The sequence below is a fragment of the Chiloscyllium plagiosum genome, chromosome 1, assembly GCF_004010195.1.
Source record: "Chiloscyllium plagiosum isolate BGI_BamShark_2017 chromosome 1, ASM401019v2, whole genome shotgun sequence".
NCBI classification, from domain to species: Eukaryota; Metazoa; Chordata; class Chondrichthyes; order Orectolobiformes; family Hemiscylliidae; genus Chiloscyllium; species Chiloscyllium plagiosum.
The window spans coordinates 68,599,514-68,622,181 of NC_057710.1; the positions used below are offsets into that span (position 1 = coordinate 68,599,514).

The 22,668-nt window shown below is 40.2% G+C and overlaps 1 protein-coding gene across 1 annotated transcript in view; it reads right to left on the reverse strand.

Annotated features, from left to right (window-relative positions):
* LOC122554940 (cell division cycle protein 20 homolog) overlaps positions 1–19,743 on the reverse strand; it is a 65,562-nt gene extending 45,819 nt beyond the window's left edge. The window contains exons 1-5 of the mRNA XM_043700385.1: positions 19,677–19,743; positions 10,757–10,876; positions 6,106–6,293; positions 4,244–4,338; positions 1,486–1,717 (exon numbers count right to left, since the gene is read on the reverse strand). Of these exons, the coding sequence (XP_043556320.1) occupies positions 1,486–1,717; positions 4,244–4,338; positions 6,106–6,293; positions 10,757–10,876; positions 19,677–19,743 (702 nt within the window). The remainder of the gene's footprint in view (positions 1–1,485; positions 1,718–4,243; positions 4,339–6,105; positions 6,294–10,756; positions 10,877–19,676) is intronic.
* Between the last annotated feature and the right edge of the window lie 2,925 nt (positions 19,744–22,668).

Consider the following 22,668-nt stretch of genomic DNA (forward strand, 5'->3'; position numbering starts at 1 on the left):
TTCTCAGTCCCAACCCTCAGACTCAGCACCGCCCTCTTGACCTGCAATCTTCTTCCCGACCTCTCCTCCCCACCCCCCTCTCCAGCCTATCACCCTCACATTAACCTCCTCCCACCTATCGCATTCCCAACACCCCTCCCCCAAGTCCCTCCTCCCTACCTTTTATCTTAGCCTGAATGGCACAACCTCCTCATTCCTGAAGAAGGGCTTATGCCTGAAACGTCGATTCTCCTGCTCCTTGGATGCTGCCTGACCTGCTGTGCTTTTCCAGCAACACATTTTTCAGCTCTGATCTCCAGCATCTGCAGTCCTCACTTTCTCCTATTTGACACATGAAGTCTGCTTCAGTTTCTGTGTGAGCTCCTCATAACTTTTAACATTCATTCTTCAAAGAAAATATTTAATTCACTAATAAATAGTGCCAAACTTGAAAGTGCTACCAAGAAAATGCTTAATTAGGATTTTTCATAAATTTGAGTAAGTCATAGAATGATAGAGTCATAGAGATGTACAGCACAGAAACAGACCCTTCGGTCCAACTCGTCCATGCCCCACAGATATCTTAATCTAATCTAGTCCCGTTTGCCAGCACTTGGCCCATATCCCTCCAAACCCTTCCTATTCATATACCCATCCAGATGCCTTTTAAATGCTGTAATTGTACCAGCCTCCACCACTTCTCCTGGCAGCTCATTCCATATACACACACCCTCTGTGTGAAACAGTTGCCCCTTAGGTCCCTCTCACACTGAACCTATGCCCTCTACTTCTGGACTCACCCACCCCAGGGAAAAGACCCGATCTATTTATCCTATCCATGACCCTCGTGATTTTATAAGCCTCTGTAACGTCACCCCTCAGCCTCCAACCAGGGAAAACAGCTCCACCTTATTCAACCTCTCCCTGTAGCTCAAATCCTTCAACTCTTGCAACATCCTTGTAAATCTTTTCTGAACTCTTTCAAGTTTCACAACATCCTTCCGATAGGAAGGAGACCAGAATTGTTCGCAATAATCCAAAAGTGGTCTAAGTAATATCTTGTACAACCACAACATGACCTCCCAACACCTATACTCAATGCTCTGAAAATTAAAGGAAAGTATACCAAACGCCTTCTTCTCTATCCTATCTACCTTCGGCTCTACTTTCAAGGAACTGTGATCCTGCACTCCAAGTCCTCTTTGTTCAGCAAAACTCCCCAGGACCTTAGCATTAAGTGTATAAGTCCTACTCGGATTTGCTTTTCCAAAATGCAATCCTATAGTATTCAAGATAAAGAATATGATGGAAGAATGTTCCCTATTTGGGCATCTAGTTTTAGTGTCGAGCATTATCAATGATAAGCTGTATAGATTATTTACAGAGTAAAGTTCTCTTTAATCTTCACCAACAACCTGCCTCTTGCCAAACCAAGGTTTTGAACTGATGGGTAGCAGAACACAGAAAACATGCATTACAACATTATTACCAATTAAGCGCATTCACCTTTACAGCTGACTGATGATTACTAATGGTCATATCTGGTTTACTGTTAATGTTGGCTCCTGGATCATTAAGCCAAATATTCAGTAGACCATCATTGCCACCACTCGCGAGTACTGCACCATTTGGTGACCATTTAAGGCTGCACACTTGAGAGGTGTGACCACAGAGAGTGCCAACATGGTGATGTGCAATTCTTACATCATGGTGGTGAATAGATCCAAATCGGGAGCCACTACAGAAAGGAAGTAGATGAAAATATACATAAGTTAGTAAATGGCAATCACCATTGTTGAGTGGAGACAGGTGTGGTGCATATACATGTTCTTCCTTTCTACAAAAAGGAAGGCCCTATGCGTTAATATATTTAGCTTCCAGCAATACACAAGTGTGCCACACTATAGACATAAAGACAGGTGGAGGGACACGTATTGTTGAGGAGGTGAGGAGGCTGCAGAAGTACTTAGACAGGCTTGAAGAATGGGCAAAGAAGTGGCAGATGAAATACTATGTAGGGAACTGTGAACAATTGTAATTCAGTTCCTATTGGGCATACTGAAGGTAGTAGGATACAGTAGGTGGTGCTACACTGTTTATAATTTAGCAACAATTGCTTATATCATCCAGACAGGTGGCATAGTGGCTCAGTGATTAGCATTGCTGCCTCACAGCACTGGAGACCTGGATTCCTGATGAAGGGCTTTTGCCCGAAACATCGATTTTCCTGCTCCTCGGATGCTGCCTGACCTGCTGTGCTTTTTCAGCACCACTCTAATCTAGACCCTGGTTTCCAGCATCTGCAGTCATTGTTTTTACCTGGTAAATGTAGAGTACTAGAGGAATGAGTCTGGGTGGGTTACTCTTCAAAGGGTCGGTGTGGACTTGTTGGGCCGAAGGGCCTGTTTCCACATTATAGGGATTCTCTGAAGAAAGCTTCTGAAAAATGTTACTATTCCTAGGGTGGCTAGAGTCAGGTTGTTGGGGAAGGCTAAAGGGAACTTTACCCTGTAAATAATTTATACACTTTGGTAGGAAAAACAGAGACATAGACAATTTTCTAAACGAGAAAAGGCTTCAGAAACCTGACGCACACAGGGACTTCAGAGTTATAGTTCAGAATTCTCTGAAGGTTAACATGTAGGTTCAGTTGGCAGTAAGGAAAGCAAAAGCAATATTAGCATTCATGTCAAAAGGGCTTAGAGTGCAAAAGCAGGGATGTACTGCTGAGGCTGTATAATACTCTGGTCAGACCACATTTGGAATATTGTGAGCAGTTTTGAACTCCGTATCTAAGAAAGGATGTGATGGTCTTGGAGGGGGTCCAGAGGACTTTTATAAGAACGTTTCTGAGGATGAAGAGCCTGTCATATCAGGAGTAGTTGAGGACTCTGGGTCTATACTCAATGGTGTTTAGCAGGATGAGGGGGGGATCTCATTGAAACTTACAGAATACTGAGAGGCCTGGATAGAGTGAACATGGAGAAGAGGTTTCCACTATTAGGAGAGACTAGGACCTGAGGGCACAGCCTCAGAGTGAAGGAGCCCGAAGCTGATGAGGAATTTCTTCAGTCAGAAAGTGGTTAATCCGTGGAACTCTGCTGCAGAGCAATGTGAAGGCCAAGTCATTGAGTGTATTTAAGACAGAGATAGAGGGTTCTTGATTTGTAAAGGGATCAAATCTAATGGGAAGAAGGCAAGAGAATGGAGTTGAGATACATATCAGCCACGATCAAATAGCAGAACAGATTTGATGGGCCAAATGGCCTAATTCTGCTCCTATATCTAATGGTCTTAAGGATAAATCTTCACTGCAGCCACAGGCCAAACTTACAGGAATCTATTTAGCCTTTCACAGCAAGGTGCCTGTGTGTAACTACTTGAGTCTCTCAAACAAACACAGCAGGAAAAGCTTTGTGTCTCACAAAGGGTATAAAGATGTCCACCAGGGTTTCAAATCAAGTGATCTTCAGTGGTAAGATAAATATTTGGGAGAGGGTACTAGAAAGATCAGAAGGGAAGGGAAGCCGTGGTTTCTGGACAACCAAGGTTTTGTTGAGAGACCCAGAGGACTTTGTCATACAAGCGTGGGGTTAGTATTGCAGGCAGGTCCCAATGGGGTCATTAGAACCTGATCAGTACACTTAATTGGCCCACTACCTTCCTCCTTGCTCACCTATAAAAGGTTAATACCAGGGCCTATATGAGGCAGTGGGACAGAGCAAGTTAGTTATACGGGGAATTTTAATTATCTGCCAGACTGTCTGGTGTCACTTAATTATGACTGATGTTATCATAAATATAGAGCACACTGGGTTTGAAATTCATGGTAATTTTTCCCTTTCTGTGAAAATACTGACATTAATCAACAAAGGTGTACAAATTAAGATATTCACAGAAAGACTGAGAAATGTTAATTACAACTTCCAAATTGATTCAAAACCACAAATAAATATTAAAATCATAAAGCAATGTTTTTCAAATTGGCAATGCAGTTAGACCAATAAGGTATTTTGTTTGATCTTATTTTAAGTTCACATATTTTTTTTTCTCTGTTGAAGGGATTGTAAAATAAGAGTTTTGTCAGTAACTATCTAAACAAAACTGGGTTTAATCGAAGGAGTAAAAATCCAGCAAATTGTAATAATCAATTATCTGGCTTGTTAAAGATAATTTTGTGAAACACTTAAGTGTAAGATAAATGTTTGAAACGTATGAGTACATACATGGAGATTGTGTGGTGGTTGGAGTAGTAAAGACACACCTGCTAAGAATGTAGCTATTCCAGCTCAGAGCACCAACCATTGAACTGTGGCTACGCATGTTGCGTAATTTCTTCTTTGTCTCAATGTCCCACAACTGGAATTTTAAAAATAATTTTTATGAAAAATATTTGTGACAAAATATTCCCATTTTACCATAATCTACTGTTATAGATGAAAACTAAACAGTGAGAACTGTCATTTGTTACCTCTCCTTTTATCCTCTTTTGCTGAAGATAGTGTCCTGTAATTTGCAGAATGCTTCTCCATATGCCAATAGCATTCTTATAACACTTAAAGGTGAAAAACATTACATATATAAATAATTTATTAGCTGGTTTAAGAACAAATTTTGCAGGCCTCCATCCATAATCCATCTATTTGAAATATGAACAGAGATCCATGAGTTGTATTTTAAAAATTCTTAACACAAGGTTTAATTTAATCCATGAGGTCCACATGGCATCTCTTGTCTGAACATTTGAAAACAGTACATGGTCATTCGGCACTTCGAACCTGCCCTGCCAATCAATACAATCACGGCTGATCTGTTTTTCACCTTGGCACGATGACATGTGGTTAGCACTACCGCCTCACAGGGACCCAAGTTGGAATCCAGTCTCAGGCGACTGTCTGTGTGGCATTTGCACATTCTCCCTAGGTCTGTGTGGGTTTCTTCTGGGTGCTCGGATTTCTTTCCATGGTCCAAAGATGTGCAGGTTAGGTGAATTAGCCATAGTGTTCAGGAGTGTGTAGGTTAGGTGCATTAGGTAAGGGATTGGGTTTGGGAGGGATACTCTTCGCAGAGTTGGTGCAGACTTGTTGGGCCAAATAGCCTGTTTCCACACTGTAGGGATTCTATGGTCCCACATACCCATGAAAATCTTTCATTAGTTTGGTTATCAAGAATCTATCTATCTCTGCCTTAAAAATATGTATTTGCAAATCGGGAGATAGCACACATAGATTTTAATGTTAATTTTAAAGGTCTGGTGTCAGCTATGTCAAGCCTGTTCAATCACATGCCAAGAATTTGTGAAAAGTGACAAAGGCTGCTGTCAAGTGATTGCAGTACAGATTCTATTAGCTAGCTGGAAATATAAAAACAGACAGGAAGAATTTCTATAAATACTTGATAAAGTGAAGAGCTAACAAAATGGTCTGATAGAAAATGATTCTGGAGAAATAGTAAATGAAAAATAAGAAGCTGGTAGATATACTGAGCAGGTATCTTGTATCAGTCTTCGCTATAGATGATACAAGTAACATCTGAGTAATAGCTTTTAATCAGGAGGGGAAAGGTTCAAGAATATTACAATTACTAGGGATACAGAGAAAACTGCTGAAGCTGTGGGCTGATAAGGTTCAGAATCCTGATGGACATGACCCTAAGGTCTTAACAGAAATGACAAATGAATAGTTAGTGCATTGTTTTCAATTTTCCAGATTGGGAGTAAGTTCCTTAGATTGAACCATTGCAAATGTAATTCCTTTACTCAAAAAGGGAAGGAGTCAAAAAGTAGGGAACCACGGGGCAGTAATTGTCAGCCTATAATTTTTTTCCAATGGCAGGCAATAAGAGTAGGAGGTTCCTGGTTAGCCATCCTGCAGAACACAATTGCAAACCACTTTGCAATGGAACAATCCAATGAAAGTCCATTACCCAACCCTCCAAAATTAGGGTGGAAGGAAAGACAGACAGACAGACCTACAATGTTGTTAGTATCTACAGCTTATTACTACAAGACAGAATTCATTACTTGAGTTCGAAGTGCAATAAAATTTTGATTAAAACAGAAGTGCTTGCTATAATCTACTTGGTTAATAAAGTCAAGCTGAAAAGACAATAGTTAATACTTCTCACCTGCACATTAGCACCACTGGTTCCAATTGCAAGATTGTTTCTATCTTCAATCCATGCGACTGATGAGATGTATCCTGACTCCACATTTATAGCCTCATGCACTCCCAACTCTGGGTGCCAAAGGTATGCTGTATCAGATAGAGCAATGGCTACCAGATTTGCAGCATTCCAATCAACCAAATTAAGATCTAGAAAATATAATGCAGAATAACATAAAAACATAAATCTCCATTTTATATGGTACGTTTACCATCAAAAGTATCCCAAGGTAACACACAGAGGGAAGAAAATTCATGTTCAGAGATTGAGTGGAGGGAGTGGTTGAAAGCTTTATTGAAAGGTGTAACTTTTAAGAAGACTGAGCTGAATAAAGAGACAAAGGAATTGAAAGAGGAAATATTTGAAAATGAGACCCATGCTACAGAAAGCATAGTTGCCTGTGATAGGAGGTGCACAAGACTCTGGGATTAAAGGACAGGGAATTAACTGGTTATTATAAGGTCAAAGCGATGATATTGTTGTGAAAGATAAGACTGTTGAGGAATTTAAACTCAAGAATGAGAATTTCAAATTTAAGCTTGGAAACTGGATGCAGTGCTGTTATGGAAGAATGGAAGTGATGGGCAAGCATTTTTGGTAATAGGGTATGGCTAAATGGTTAGATTTTAGTTTCAATTGAATATTTATTCACTGTGATAACTAACAAGATCAAGTGAGTCATTTTGATTTTGAGATAAGGCTAAAGAAGACATTTTGTGTTCTGTATTAACCACAGCATTGATCAAGTTATTGTCTTACAGTATTAGTCATGCACAGATGATCATACAATAATTTAGATGCATTTGAGTAATAATTTAAAAATCAGTTAACATATTAGCAAGACAACATCTTCATATAAAGCTTGTTATGTTCAAATATTTTAAGCCTGTATGTCTGTATGAAAAGTACGATTTCAAATAAACTGTTCTAATTAAAAAAAACTGAAAACAACAAATGCTGGAGACCACAGGCATCATCCATGGTGAAAGCAAGCTAGCATTTCATGTCTAGACTCCTACACTATGTTCTAATAAAAAAGATTTCTTATATTCCTGAGAATTGTCCTCAGAGAAATAGATTGCAACCTTGCAGAGTTTGACTAAAGACACAGGAAATTGTTTAAGATCTGATAGAAAGACAGCTTCATTTCAAACATTTTAGAGAAACAATTTTATTGCATCATGTCTGAAATACTGTAGCCAAATGGCTAATGTGACTAAGAGCCAATCAAATTAAGAACTAATCAAATTAAGCTAGCAACTGCAATAGCCAATTATTACTCCGAGTTCTGAAGAAGAGACATATTGTAACCGAAGCATTAACTCTGTTTTTCTCTCTCCACAGATGCTGCCAGACTTGCTAAGATTCTCCTGCATGTTCTGTTTCAATATGAATAAATGCATTCACTTGTGAAGTCATGCAGATGTCTACACATTTTCTGGCCTGGTGCTTATTTTATCTATTTTCTTCGCAACTAATAGGCCCTGAAATTCCATTGGGGTTATCCTGGTCTCTCAATGTTGCCCCTGTGGACCATAGACAGACCTTGCAGCAAGACAACAGAATCTCCACTTAACCCAGTCATGCTGGGTTATACAGGACAGAAACTGTCTCCTCGGCCCAACTTGTCCATGCTGACCATACTCGTCTCTATCACTTCCTTTGACAGCTCATTCCATATATGCACCACCTTCTGTGTGAAAACATTGCTCCTCAGGGTTCTTGTAAATTTTTCCCCTCTCACCTTAAACCCATGCCCACTAGTTTTGAACTCCCCTATCCTGAGGAAAATACTTCGGCTATTCACCTTATCTTTGCCACTCATCATTTTACAAATTTCTATTAAGTCACCCCTCAGCCTCCTATGCTCCAGGAAAATAAGTCCCAACCTATCCAGCCTCTCCTTATAATTCAAACCCTTTAGTCTCAGTAACATTCTTAAAAATCTCTTTGCACTCTTCCCAATTTAATAACATCCTTCCTATAGCAGGGTGACCTTCAATAGAATATTTGGGGAGCCCATTGGAACGTCAGGATTTATGTCAGTTAATTAGGTGTCTTCCTTTAAAAATTCCCTGTGGATCCCTCCTGTGCTATTTCCTCTTCTTCCTTAGTTAGATGGAGAAGAGCCCTTAAGAAAAGCCATAATATGAATTACAACTGAAATTGGGATTCACATTTTCCATTCTAGCCAACAGCCAAATATTCTAATGTTACAACTATCCAGCCAGTCAACAATCAAAACTGCAGTTTTAAGCCAAACATGAAGGAGGTTGAGAATACATCAAAAACTGGAATACATGCTGCCTTGGAGTGCAAGGCTCCTCCAACATCACCTTCCAAACCTAAAACCTCTCGAAGGATGAGGCAGAAGATATAAAAGAACACCACTACCTGTCAGTTCTAAGGCACATCTCCAAGTCACACAGTATCCTGATTTGAGCTCTATCAACCTTCCTTCACCATCAAAATCCTGGAATTTCCTCTGAACAGCCATGTGGATATGCTTACACTACATGGACAGCAGTTCCAGAAAGTGAATCACTATCAGCTTCTCAAGGCAAGGATGGACAATTAATGCTGGCATTTCCAGTTAAACATACCATGGAAGCAACTAAAAAGTAAGCCTCCAGTTCTTCACTTTATATCATACATGTGTTCCAATGCGATAAGCCATCAATGGTGATTATGTTCTTGTGGTCACTTACTGTTATATCATTGTAGAAAATGACAAAAAGAACAAGCCATCAAGGAAACTGAGCAAGGGACTTTTTGGTAAGGCATCAGTTTCCTGCTTGAAAGTAAGACTACTGCTGAAGAAATTGAAAAACAATTTGCTGAGCTAAAATCAGGCCTTAAAAGCTTGTTGGATCTCTCTGTTCCAAATTGCAATCTAACATAAGGAACACAATTAACCATGCTACTTTCAAAACACTCCACAGTTGCAATAAAAACAAAGTGACATGTACAGAATATACACAGTGAAGCCGTAGTGTGGCCTTCACCACTGAAAGATGGACAACAAAAGGTTCACCTGTCTGAAATGGCTGAAAGGAAGTTTGCCTAGTCCTTTGTTCCAAACACAGCTGAGAAAATATTTTTCTAATCTCGTCAGTCAAAGCTAACATTGCAGACAAAGTTTATGCACAGTTAAAGCTTGTGAACTCAACCACTTCCTGGTTTGGCAAGCCATGCAAGTCATCTTTCAGTCTTTACTACAGTTTTAAATTAAGTCAGGTGCATTTCTGGAGTAAGTGACTGAATCATTAGGACAGCAGCTTCCTTGCCCTTGTTATAATGGGCATTTACATACTTTGGAGGCCAACAAATGATTCAACTGGAATTTTAGACAGGGTAAAACATTGACATCTCAGATTTATATCTCAAATTCTAGACAACTATACCAGGACTACACTCATTTTACATCAATAAAAAAAGAAAGCTAGGCTCATAGACAGCTTGCTGATGCACAGATCCGTGAACATTATTTGTTTTTCAGTATCTGATCAGACAGGTCATGAAGTGTCATTGCCACATTATGCTCCACCAGCCTTGTATCTTCCTGCAATGGTGGTTGAATAGAAATCAGGGTCAGGAATCATCATTAGTCTGTGCTGGTATTCATAATGGTACTATGGTCAGCTAATTAACCCAGGCAGTGTATCCTCACTGTGGCCTTCATTTTGAATTATCTCAGGCTCCAAAAATGTTGTTAAGAAAATATATTTCTAACTGCACATACCAAATATATGGAACCAATTAGCACAGTTGGCAACAGTGAGATGCAGAATATTCTAACAGCACAGATTCAATACTTGTACAGGGTGAAGTAGTTCTTGGCTGACTACACGTCATGCCTTATTCTGGTAATATGACATATGATATTTAAGGTAGCCCTTGGTCTACACTATAGGGACACCATGATTCTTTAAGTCATTAGACTTGCATTTGATTCTAGACAGTAGAGTTCATTCTGAGTGCTTCTTTGCAATACGAATCATTCCACATAATGGAATTATTTACATACCTTAAGTATATGTTTCTGTTTTCTGATGTTATTTTACAACATTATATTCAAATAATTTCAGCAAAACTGAAATAGACTGACACGTTGTAATGCTCCTCCTTTGACACATATTTTGGAACAACTCTAATATCAACCACTTTCTTCGTTGATCATATCAGAACAATTATGTTGAGAAAATTAAATGTTAATAGCTTTGAAGCTGTACAATGGTAGTCAGTTATTAATTTGTGTAAAAGTTGATGTCCGTGTTCAAGCTCCTCAGTAGTATTATTGTTGCATTCCCTTCAATCTTTTCAAATGATATCCAATCATTGAGTCTGGCATTGCTCACTGTCCTTGTCATTACAATTAACAGATTTTGTTCACTTTCTCATGTATGTTTAGATTTCCAGAAAGAAAATTAACAAATTCCAGAGAAAGAATAATCCAGTAATTTTCTACTTTCAAGTGTGTCTTAAAATTGATGTGAGGCTTGTGATTGGAAAATCCAATCATAAAATTACATGGTTCCTAAAGCAGGAACTTTTTTTTATACATGGGCCAAGTGAAAATGTTTGTAAAGCCCAGAAATATAATAATACTTACAGTAATCGTCCTTCAGACCTGGAGCATCTAAGATTTTCATTGGGAAGAAAGACGTACATCTTTTTCTTTTTGTACCATCACATTTACCCCAAAAAGTGTCACCGAGATTGTTCTTGTAAACTAAAACAAAGAACAAGAATTTCAGTATTATTTATAGCACCAGTAATTATTTTAGTTTGGAATCAAAATCTAGACATAAATTTTAGCCAATAATTGGTAAATAAATGCATCACATCACAACCAGTCCTGGGAGTCATGGTAAGTCTCTTGGCGATCAGTTAAGGGTCTGGTCAGTTATCATTCAGGGCTGGGGGAGCCGTTCTGGGCACTGGAGGACCATGCTAGGATGCAAAGGGGATAACAATCGTGAAGGAGTGAAACTCGATATAAAGGGGAAGGGGAGACAAAAGTGCACTGGAGGACATAGGTTACTGCGGAAGTTGGGTCATCAATGGTCATAGCCTTCCTGACCTTTACAGGGAGGGAGTGCAACATCATTGTTGACAAAGTACACCAAAGAGTTGGGATTTGGGGTAACATCAGGAGACGAAAGTATAAATCAATGCGTGTTTAAGCTCAGCTGGGCTTGACAGGGAATCCTAGCATGCTGTGTTCTGCCCAACTGGAGCAGGCAAACAGGGGATGTGATGGACACTGAAGAACTGAGAGAGTGGCAGCAGTTTTCCAAGGAGGAAGAAGAGAATATTGAACAGGACATCACCCTCATCATGAAAGAGCACAGGACTGTTGGGTACAACAAGTCAGACAGGACTTATTTGACACCCAGTTCCACGTACATGCACTGGCTGCAGTGATTCTTCACTGGCCGTGAATTTTTTGCTGCTCAAAAGACAATGGTCCCTCTCCGTTCCCAGAGACAAATGCAGCTTCTATTTGTTTGTTTCTTTTTCTTCAATTTTACTATTACTGAATAAAAAATGAAGATTTTAAAATGTTTGAAGACATTCTAATATGTAATGGTCCTATACTGTTGTAGGTTGTATTTAAAACATTCAGTATCTCACACTCAAAGGTCTCTTCTTTCTCCCCCTGCAGGTAGCAGGGGGGTCGGCATGAGTAGAATGTCAGTCTGCCTGTTCACTGATGATAGAAGCCTCCAAGCTGATTAGTACCGATATGGCTATTGCATGGGCTGTATTACTTCCACGGAATGCTTTGTTCTACTCTCCTGGTTCTGCCTAACATGGGATCTCAGCACTACCTGGTCCACTGTTGATGCAGCTCTCTCGATAAAGACTGTTCCTTCTCTGAATGAGCTTCATCATTGTATTTACTTTAACCAAAAGTAACTATTGGCCATTTCTGATGGAAGTTTTGTAGACTCTTTATTAATATTCGTTTATACAGTACACCATTTACAAAGTTAAAAATCATACAACACCAGGTTATAGTCCAACAGGTTTAATTGGAAGCACTAGCTTTCGGAGCGTCGCTCCTTCATCTGGTGGTTGTGGAGGACACAATTGTAAGACACAAAATTTTATAGCAAAAGTTTACAGTGTGATGTAACTGAAATTATACATTGAAAAATACCTTGATTGTTTGTTGAGTCTTTCATCTGTTAGAATACCATGATAGTTTCACTTATTTCATATATAAATCACAAAACTTTTTTATAAAAATTTACATTCTCAGGTTAACTGTAACAATTGGTGTCAGCCAGATAATATGTTGAAAGTGTTAGCCCCCTGTGTTCCCTGTCTGTGCCATAATGTTTAGACCGATTCTAATCTAAAAAGTGAGTTAACAGAATTCATGCAGTTTTTGAGCAAAGTATAATGTAACTCTGCAAGTAGAAATTCACCCCACAAACATATATGTATATGTGTGCATATGGGTTTGTGTGTGTGTGTCTGTCTGGGGTGGGGGGTTGAGAGTGTGAGAGAGAGTGTATATGTCTGTGTATGTGAGTGTAGAGTGTCTAAGTCTGTGAGAGGGTGCATGTGTGTGTGTGGGAGTGTGTGTCTGGAGTGGGGAGTTGTGAGTATCTGTGAAAGAGAGTGTGTGTGTGTGTGAGTGTAAAGTGGTCTAAGTCTGTGACAGTATGCATGTGTGAGTGTGGGAGTGTGTGTCTGTAGGAGTGTGTGTGAGTGTCTGTGTACGTGCCTGTGTATACGTGTGTCTGTGTATATGTGTGTGTATAGGAGTGCCTGTGTGTGTGTGCGTGTGTGTGTACAGAAGTGTCTGTGTGTGTGTGTATAGTGCAATGGTGGTCACCTGGAGTGTGACATGAACACAAGGTCCTGGTTGAGGCTCTCCCTATGGGTACCGAACTTAGCTATCAGCCTCTGCTCGGCCCAATTTCGCTGCTGCCTGTCCCGAAGTCCACCTTGGAGGATGGTCACCCGAAGGTCTGAGGTCGAATGTCCTGGACTGCTGGAGTGTTCCCCAACTGGGAGGGAACACTCCTCTCTGTTGATTGTTGTGCAGTGCCCATTCATCTGTTGCCGTAGCCTTTGCTCGGTTTCCCCAATGTACCATGCCTCAGGGCATCCTTGCCTGCAGTGTATAAAATAAACAACGTTGGCTGAGTCACATGAGTACCTGCCACATACATGGTGGGAGGTGTCACCACGTGTAATGGTGGTATCTATATCCACACTCTGACACATCTTGCAGTGCCTAACGTGACAGGGTTATATGGAGTTGTCCTGAGAGCCGGGCCGGTACATTGGGGAAACCAAGCAAAGGCTACGGCAACGGATGAATGGGCATCACACAACAATCAACAGACAGGAGTGTTCCCTCTCAGTTGGGGAACACTTCAGCGGTCCAGTACATTCAACCTTGGACCTTCGGATGACCATCCTCCAGGCGACTTCAGGACAGGCAGCAGCAAAAAGTGGCCGAGCAGAGGCTGATAGCTAAGTTCTGTATCCATAGGGACGACCTCAACTGGGTTCTTGGGTTCATGTCACATTACAGGCGATCACCATTGCACTATACACACACACTCCAACACACACACACACAGGCACTCCTATACACACACATTCACACAGACACACGTATACACAGACACTCACACACACTCCTACAGACACGCACACTCCCACATGCATCCCCTCACAGACTTAGACCACTTTACACTCACACACACCTTCTCTCTCACAGACACTCACAACCACGCACACAGACACACACAAACCCACATGCACACATACGTTTGTGGGGTGAATTTGTACTTGCAGAGTTACATTGTACTTTCCTCAAAAACTGCATGAATCCATGTACAACTCTGTTAACTCGCTTTTTACATTAGATTCAGTCTAAACATTATGGCACAGACAGGGAACACAGAGGGCTAACACCTTCAACATATTATCTGGCTGACACCAATTGTTACAGTTAACCTGAGAATGTAACTTTTTAAAAAACGTTTTGTGATTTACATATGAAAGAAGTGAAACTTAACGTGGTCATTCTAACAGATGAAAGACTCAACAAACAATCAAGGTATTTTTCAATGTATAATTTCAGTTACATCACACTGTAAATTTTTGCTATAAATTCTGTGCCTTACAATTGTGTCCCCCACAACCACCTGATGAAGGAGCGGCGCTCCAAAAGCTAGTGCTTCCAATTCAACCTGTTGGACTATAACCTGGTGTTGTGTGATTTTTAACTTTGTACACCGCAGTCCAACACCGGTATCTCCAAATCAAGTATACCATTTACAGCTTTCTAGTACACTTCTTCCAACTCTTTCTTCTCAGTGTGTAGATAACCAGGCCCGTGGCTGAGCACTTAACGAGAAGGATTTACCATTGAATTTGATTTCTTTATTTTTTTTGCCTTGATATTCTATGTTTTGTTTTTTTGTGTGTTTTAAGATGGTGCCAGAGAGTGGCAACACTATACAGTACAACACTTTTCAGTGTATTTTTGTCATGAAATACATGTAACAATAGAAAAGTCAAATCAAATCAAATCAAATAATTTGTGACTCTTGATGTCAGACTTACAATATCATGTGCATCATCACCATTAATATGTTTCCAGCACATTCAACCTGGTGACAATAAATATCACACAATATTCAGCACTCCCTCATTTTGGCCTGATGTTAGCAGTCATCAAACTATGATATTGTCACAATGATACTTCAGTTCTCTCTCACTTTGTTAGTTCAAATACATTCATTTCATTTTCCACAAGTTCTTCAACCAACCTAGAAGTAGTGGCACAAGAATTACTGCAGAGAATGTGACTCATTCTGAGGCTGCACCCTTACAAAAACTATGCATACCATTCACTAGCTTAGATACAAATTCCCAGATATTAGAAATGTCTCTCTTACTGAATGTGTGCTCTTACTGATCAGAATTGCCTGAGTCGTTAACAATCCTCCACACCCCAGTCTCCCTGACTTAAACAGGATTGATGAAAATACAGTTTGGGCCATTCAGTGCCTCACCGTGCAGTAAAATGTCCACAAGCTCAATGTTAGGAGAGAATTGTGGGCCGGGGAGACAAAAAAAGTGAACATGGAAGTGGGGGGCTATACTGAAGATGCTTCTAGTTCTGCCCCTTGTCTCTATTGGTGCCCCCCATCTTAAGGCAATCACATAACACTTTGAATAACCAGACTGCCATTGTGGAAGGTTGGGGAGGGGGGTGGGGGGGGTTTGCTCCTCGACGGGGACCCTGTTGTCTTTTCTGCAGCCAGATAGTAGGAAAGGCATCAAAGCCTGCCTCGAATAATTACCTCGCCAACCCAAACCCTGGGATGCTGAGAGGCCATTGCCATACAGCTGACTTATTCCTGGTGTTGCAGAGGGATGCCAGACATCTGGAAAATACCCATCAGCCTCTGATATCTTGCCTTATTTGATTATAAATGTTCCTCAGTTAGGTCTCAGTCATTTACAGAAAAAAAGCCCAGGGCAGTGAAGTGCCAGCCAGTGCATGTCCTGCAGACAACCATTCTGTCTGGGGTCATCATTGTCCTATGTGTGCTGTCAATCAAGGTGTCTTCAGATTATCCTTCTCAATCAGATGGGATTCCACTTCACAAAACCAGTAGAAGGTTTTTTTTCACATGTATCTGGTCAAAGTCTCATGGTAGTTGCCATGAGTTTATTTATTTATTGTCACATGTATCTTGTTATAGAATACAGTGAAAAGTGTTGTAAAGTGCTCCCACTCTCTGGCACTGCCTTAAAAGATAGGAAAAGAAACAAAATATAGAATATAAAGGCAGAAAAATGAAGAAATAAAGAAAAAATTATTCAATCTGGCAACAAGACCTATGGTCTTTGTATGTCCAAATAGAGTCAGCCAATCACGCCTTGGAGACAAGGGTTATCTTCTGAGCATGTGACTAACGGACTTTGAAAAAGCCTTTGTGTAGCTGAAAATGAAATTTAGATGCCTGGACAAGTCTGGAAGATTATTTCAGTATGCACCACTAAGTGTACTGAGAATGGTAATGGTTTGATGTACTTTGTGTAATGCAGAGAGGACTGAAGCTGTAGGAGATGAGTGCACTGACTGCTCTGCATCTGCCCTCATGGAGGATGAAGAGCACTATGTAACCAGGGTACCTGCAGCCACTTGTCGTTATCAGGCATGCTTCAGAGAACCTGACTGCGTGAACCTCCACAGTACAACAACGTTAAACCCAAGGCCCCTGCAACCCAAATCATTCTCAGACTCAAATAACCCTCCATCACATTCATATCCTCTGCCTGGCTTCCACTTTGCTTATTCATTGTTCCTGAGGTGAATCGATTACGATCATGCCATTCCACCTTGATTTCTCAATTCATGTAAACTCAAGTACTGCATGGTTAAGATTAAGGTTTTTTAAATTTTAAGTAACTTCTAAGAATTTCTGAAATCTCCGAATGTTAACTCCATCATTTTCTTAGCCTTTGCTTGGATACATTTACATCTCAATAGGTTATTTCTTCAAACAGTTAAGCACTCAGAGAATATTGAATTTAAAATGGTACTTCCTAATCACTAAAGTTTAACTTTCTGGTAAAGTCTACACATAGTAATGACTGAAATCTTATGTGCAATTCTAAAAATAATTTGTTCAATGTGGGAAGATACAAACAATGAGGTTTGTAGTCTTGTGGTCAATAGAGCCACTTTGTCTCAGGAAGTAGCTCGAGCAAATAAAAATCCACAAGAATTGAAATGAACCATATCACACAAGCTCTTTACAGACTGCAAGGGGAAAGAATGCACCTTGACCAATAGTCTTAAAGATCATGCAAAAGATTGTACAGTGGTTATCTTCATGCTGTTGCTACTTTTTCCATTCTACTGTGCACCACTTCCCCCCCAACCTGACTCCCAAGCATCAATTATCATCAAAAACAGTATGAACTAATATAGAAAATTAATATTTCAGAAACAAAGAATACAACAGATTAAAAGCCAGATTACAACATAATACTGAAAAACAATACTGAACAATTATTAAATGTACTTTCCAGAACAAATGAATCAATTTCTGCAATAAGGACATCTATGCTAAAGGAGCAGCTTTCATCTGTGGCTCAAGTAGCAACAGTGCTAGTGCAGAGGGTAATTACGCCAACAGGAGAGGATTAAAACACGGCAGAAGATCAAAAGTGTGGAAAAAGGCCATTTGGCTCATCGAATGTACACCGACCCTCTGAAGGGCATCCCACCCAGACCCAGCACCCTACTCTATTCCCATAATCCCACAATTCTCATGGCCAACCCAACCAGCCTACACATCCCTGATCACCACAGACAATTCATCAATGCCAACCCACCTAGCCTGTACATCTTTAGACTGTGGGAGAAGACCTGCATCCAGAGAACACAGGGAGAACGTGCAAACTCCACACAGACAGTCATCCAAGACTGGAATCAAACCCAGGTCCCTGGCACTGTGAGGCAACAGTGCTAACCACTGAGCCACTGCGCAGCAGTCAAGGTAGAGTTGGCAAGAAAGAATGTTTAAAAAGCTGTGGAATAAATGCTGTAGTTTTATCTAAAAACATTGTCTAAAGAGAAAGGAAAAGAAAGGCTGTGAGGTGGTGAAAGATAAACACATCAGTGGGAAAGGGAAGGGATACTTCAAAAATGTAGGATAAAACTAGGAAAAACTGAAATTAAGAAGTGCCAAAACAGAATGCAAAAATCATCTAGCAGATCATAGAAAAAGAAATTTAAAAAAACCAAAACCTGCACTTTCACAACACATTTCATGATATTGCAAAGCACTTTACAAACTACTGAAATGTAGGCATGCTTGTAATGCAGAAAATGTATACAAAGCAATGAACCACTACCTGCAGACTTTTGTAAGCGTATAAAAATAATAGGTTAATTAAATAGATGTAGGGTAATTCAAGTTAAAAGGAAGTAATCTAACTGAACACAAAAGGCATGACAAAGATAATAAATAGTTAAATAATATTGCATATCTTTTACAAATATTGGTAGAAATGTACATAACAGTCTACAAATGAAGAAATCGAAATGAACATTGAAGATAGTAATGTTGTAGTAATGTCACTGGACTAGTAATCCAGAACCCAGGATAATGTCCTGTGGACATAGATTCAAAGCCCACATAGCAGCTATGGAATTTGAACTGAATTAATGTTTTGGAATTCTATAAAGCTGGTCTCATCAATGGAGACTACAACAACGGTTATCAGTTGTTGTAAAAACTGATGTGGTTCACTAACATGCCTTAAGAAAGATAATCTGTTGGTCTAAGTGTGACTCCAGATCCACAACAATGTGATTGAATCTGAGCTGTCCAGGAAATAGCTTGGCAAGACGGTGGGTAGGCCAACAATTGCTGGCTTTGTCAGTGACATATACATCCCACCAAATAATTTCTTTAAAAATTAACTGTATTAAAGGTTTTGGTTCTGAAAAAAATAGCAGAACTCAGGATAGTTCAATTAGCAGGCACTGATGGAACTAGTCTGTTGAAAGAACTCAGATGCACTATCGGTGATATCAGTCACAATTCTACATTCTTTCTTAAATATGGGAATTATACCACGAAAACAGAATAATTGATGAAGCATCATTATTCAAAGATATACTACAACAATACAGATAAATTAACTTAATACACTTTTGCTTAATTCTTAGAATTTATTATTCAAGATCAAATTGGCAAGCATTTAAGGTTTGTATGGGTTAGTTGAAGAAGTGATGAATTGGATGACTGAAGGTTATATGGTCAATACAGTGTGGATTTTCAAAAGGTATTCAATGAAATGTCTCACAAGAGGCCTGTTACAAAGATTCAGGTCTGTGGTATTAGTATCATAACTCGATGGTTAGAATGTTGGTTCACAGAGAAAAAACAGAGGAGAAAAAAATATTATTTGCATAGCAGTTGGTGTAGATTCTTCCAGTAGAGGCAGTGCCACAAACTGCTATCTATGCTTTGAACTGATGTTATGCAAATGAATTTCTTTCGACAAAAAAACTTAAGATAAATCAACAACGTTCAGTATGGGATAGCAATATGTTTGACTTCTAACTGTTCTCTTAAGTGACCAACAAGCTACTCTGTGGTATTCAAGAGTTAGGGGTGAACAATAAATGATTGCCCTATCAGTAGTGCCAACAAAACAGGAGGCCTAGGTTCAAATATAGGCAAATGCAGTCAGAACAGTGGATTTTTTTTTAAAGAACATTAGTGAAGCTGATGTATTTTTTACAACAATCCAGTAGTTGCATAACCACGATTGACAATACTGGCTTTCATTACATATTTATTTAATTGAATTTAAGTTCCTAAGCTGTTATGATGGAGGTCAGAACTCATGACTCTGAATCCCTTTATCAAGTGCATTGATTTTAAACAAACAAGGATTTTTCATAATTTTAGAGTGAAAATTCAGTCTGTCTGAAAAAAAAATGCACTGTCATAGCATCAGTTTACCTTGACAGGTTTTGTTAGAGTTTCCATTGATGGTCACAATTCTGGTCTCGTTCAAACTGGAAGGCATTGCATCCTGCAGTCTCTATTGAAAAGTATAAGATGATGAACACTAGTTTTAGTAATCCAAAGAATAAATAAAAGAGATCTGACGGAATCTGTGGAAAGAGAAGAAAGTTAATGGGTTAAATTTATAAATGGCTGGAGAAGCATTCGGAGAGGCATCAGGCACCTGACTCCTTCCCACTGTGATGGACCACTGGCTTGTTCCTGCCTCTGGGCCATTTTTGAAGGACTGTTTTGGAAAGAACAGCCAATTCGGCATCCTAAAGGGCCAAGTTAGAACCATTCTGCTAATACTGACTGGAGTTTTCACACACATTTCCAAATTAGGCCAAATCCCTGAGGCAGAGGGATGGAGGCAGCCTCATGGCAGTCAAATAGAGGGCCAAATCACAATCATAATAGTCATGTCCCCTTGCAACCACAGTCTCATACATCTGCAGCTATAGCCACAAGCAAGGCTGTGGATTGACTGCCCCTCCATGACAATTGGCTCAGTTTAAGGATTTTAACAGAGGTATACCTTCATGCAGAGTTGCCTGTCCTTTCACTTATTGACACCACAAATCCTACGTCTGATGCTGGGACTGCTGATATGTCTGTGCTAGAGGGGCCTGTAGCCTATTTGTCCGTAATTTGACTAGATCCTGGATCTAATAATAGGCCATTTCCTCAAAAATCCTTTCCAGGCTCCGAACACTGAGTACTTCTATTTTCCTGAAGTGGAATTCAGCCTGACGGCTAAACAGTTTCTCTCAATCTACACTGTCTAACTCCCTCAGCATATTGAAAACTTAATCAAATCACCCCTTTTGCCTTCTAAATTCCAGGAAAAACAGCTTTAGTTTATTTAACCCTTCTTTGTCATTTAAACCCTTTAAATTCAGACACCAATCTGCACTACACTCCGCTGCATTCCTTCCAAGGTCAATATATTCATCATAAAGTTTGGTGCCAGGAACTGCCCAGTGTAAGTGTGTTTAACCAGGCTTTGCATAACTATTGTAGCATGTAGTTCCACACTCTTGCATTCTAGTTCTCTTGATATAAAGGCCATCATTCCATGGCCAAAGGCTCATAAGCTGCCATTTCAGCCACCTCCAGATGGATGCCACCACCAGACACATTTTCCCCTCCCCTCCCTTATCAGCATTCTGCAGAGACCATTCCCTCCTGAACACCCTGGTCCACTCCCAACATCTTCCCACACTCCCTGGCATCTTGCCCTGCAATCGCAGGTGGTGTGATACCTGCCCATTCATTTCTTCCCTCCTCACTATCCAAAGCCCCAAAAACACTTTCCAGTAAACCGGTGATTTATCTGCACTTCACTCAATCTAGTCTCATGCATTCACTGCTCACAATGCAGTCTGTTCAACACTGGGGTGACAAAACATGAGATTTGCGGAAAGCCTACATTCTGTCCACAAAAATGACCCTGAGCTTCCAGTTGTCCATCATTTTAGCACACCACTGTGTTCCCATGGCAACATGTCTGTCTCAGGCCTGCTGTAGTGCTCCAGCTCAAGCTGGAAGAACAGCATCTCGTTTTCCGTTCTGCGATCCTGTAGCCTTCAGGATTCAATATCAAGTTCAACCATTTTAGAGCCTTATCTCCTTTTTCTGTGTCTTTTACCCACACTACACCCCAGGCCTTGTCATCACATGGCTGTTTTCAGTACAGTCAACCCATTTTCACCCACTCATGGTCCCCATTATCAGCTTTTCCCCTTTCCTTGCATAGCATTATCCATCCCCTTATTTGCTTAACTGCCTTTCTCTCCCTCTGAGCTCTATCTATATCTATTATCTCATTCCTTTACCCTCTTCCCAACACCCACGCCCCATCTTCAACTATATACCACCTTTTTCTAGCTACTATTGTTCTGATGCAGGGTCACTGGACTTGATCTGTTGACTCTGCTTTTGCTCCACAGAAAGGTGGCACAATGGTTACACTGCTGCCTCACCAGAGACCCAGGTTCACTTCCAGCCTTGAGTGACTAACTGTGTGAAGTTTGCACATCCTTCCCATGAATTTCTGCCAGATGCTATGGTTTCCTCCCACAGTCCAAAGAGTGTACAGATTAGGTGGATTTGCAATACCAATGTGCAAATTAGGATGCTTAACCATGGGGTAAAGACCCTCTACAGAAACAAAATGGGGTGCTCTTTGGAGAGGTCATGCAATTTGATGGGCCTAAAGGGCATTTATCAATATTTTAGGAATTCTATGTTGCCAGACCTGCAGAGTTTCTCCAGCAATTTTTGCTTTAGTTTCACATTTCCAGCAACTGCAGTTCTTGATTTTATTTTATGCTATTTTTCATTATTTTCCAAATGTGTTCATGACATTTTAATGATCTGTGTATCTGGATCCCTAAATCTCACCAATATTTCTAGCTTTCCATGAGTTTGAAAGTCCTCTATTTTATCTTTTTTTAATGCCCAAAATGGATGACCTCACATATTCCTGAATTGAAATCCATTTACCACAATTTTCTCTATTTATTAAATCTCTCTGTAATTTTATGTTGCCATCTAGCACCATGAGCATCATGTTTGTATATAGTAGGAATACACCAAATTTCTCTGCTATTGTAACCAAGTTAGGCAAAAGTGAGGACTGCAGATGCTGGAAACCAGAGTCTAGATTAGAGTGGTGCTGGAAAAGCACAGCAGGTCAGGCAGCATCCGAGGAGCAAGAAAATCAACTTTTCAGGCAAAAGCCCTTCATCAGAACTGAGGCTGGGAGCCTCGGGGGTGGAAAAATAAATGAAAGGGGGGTGGGGGGTGGAGAGAAGGTAGCAAAGAGTACAATGGAAGTCGGAACATTGATGCCATTGACTTCGCCAGTTTCCTCATTTCTCCTCCCCCCACCTTACTCCAGTTCCAACCTTCCAGCTCAGCACTGCCCTCATGACCTGTCCTA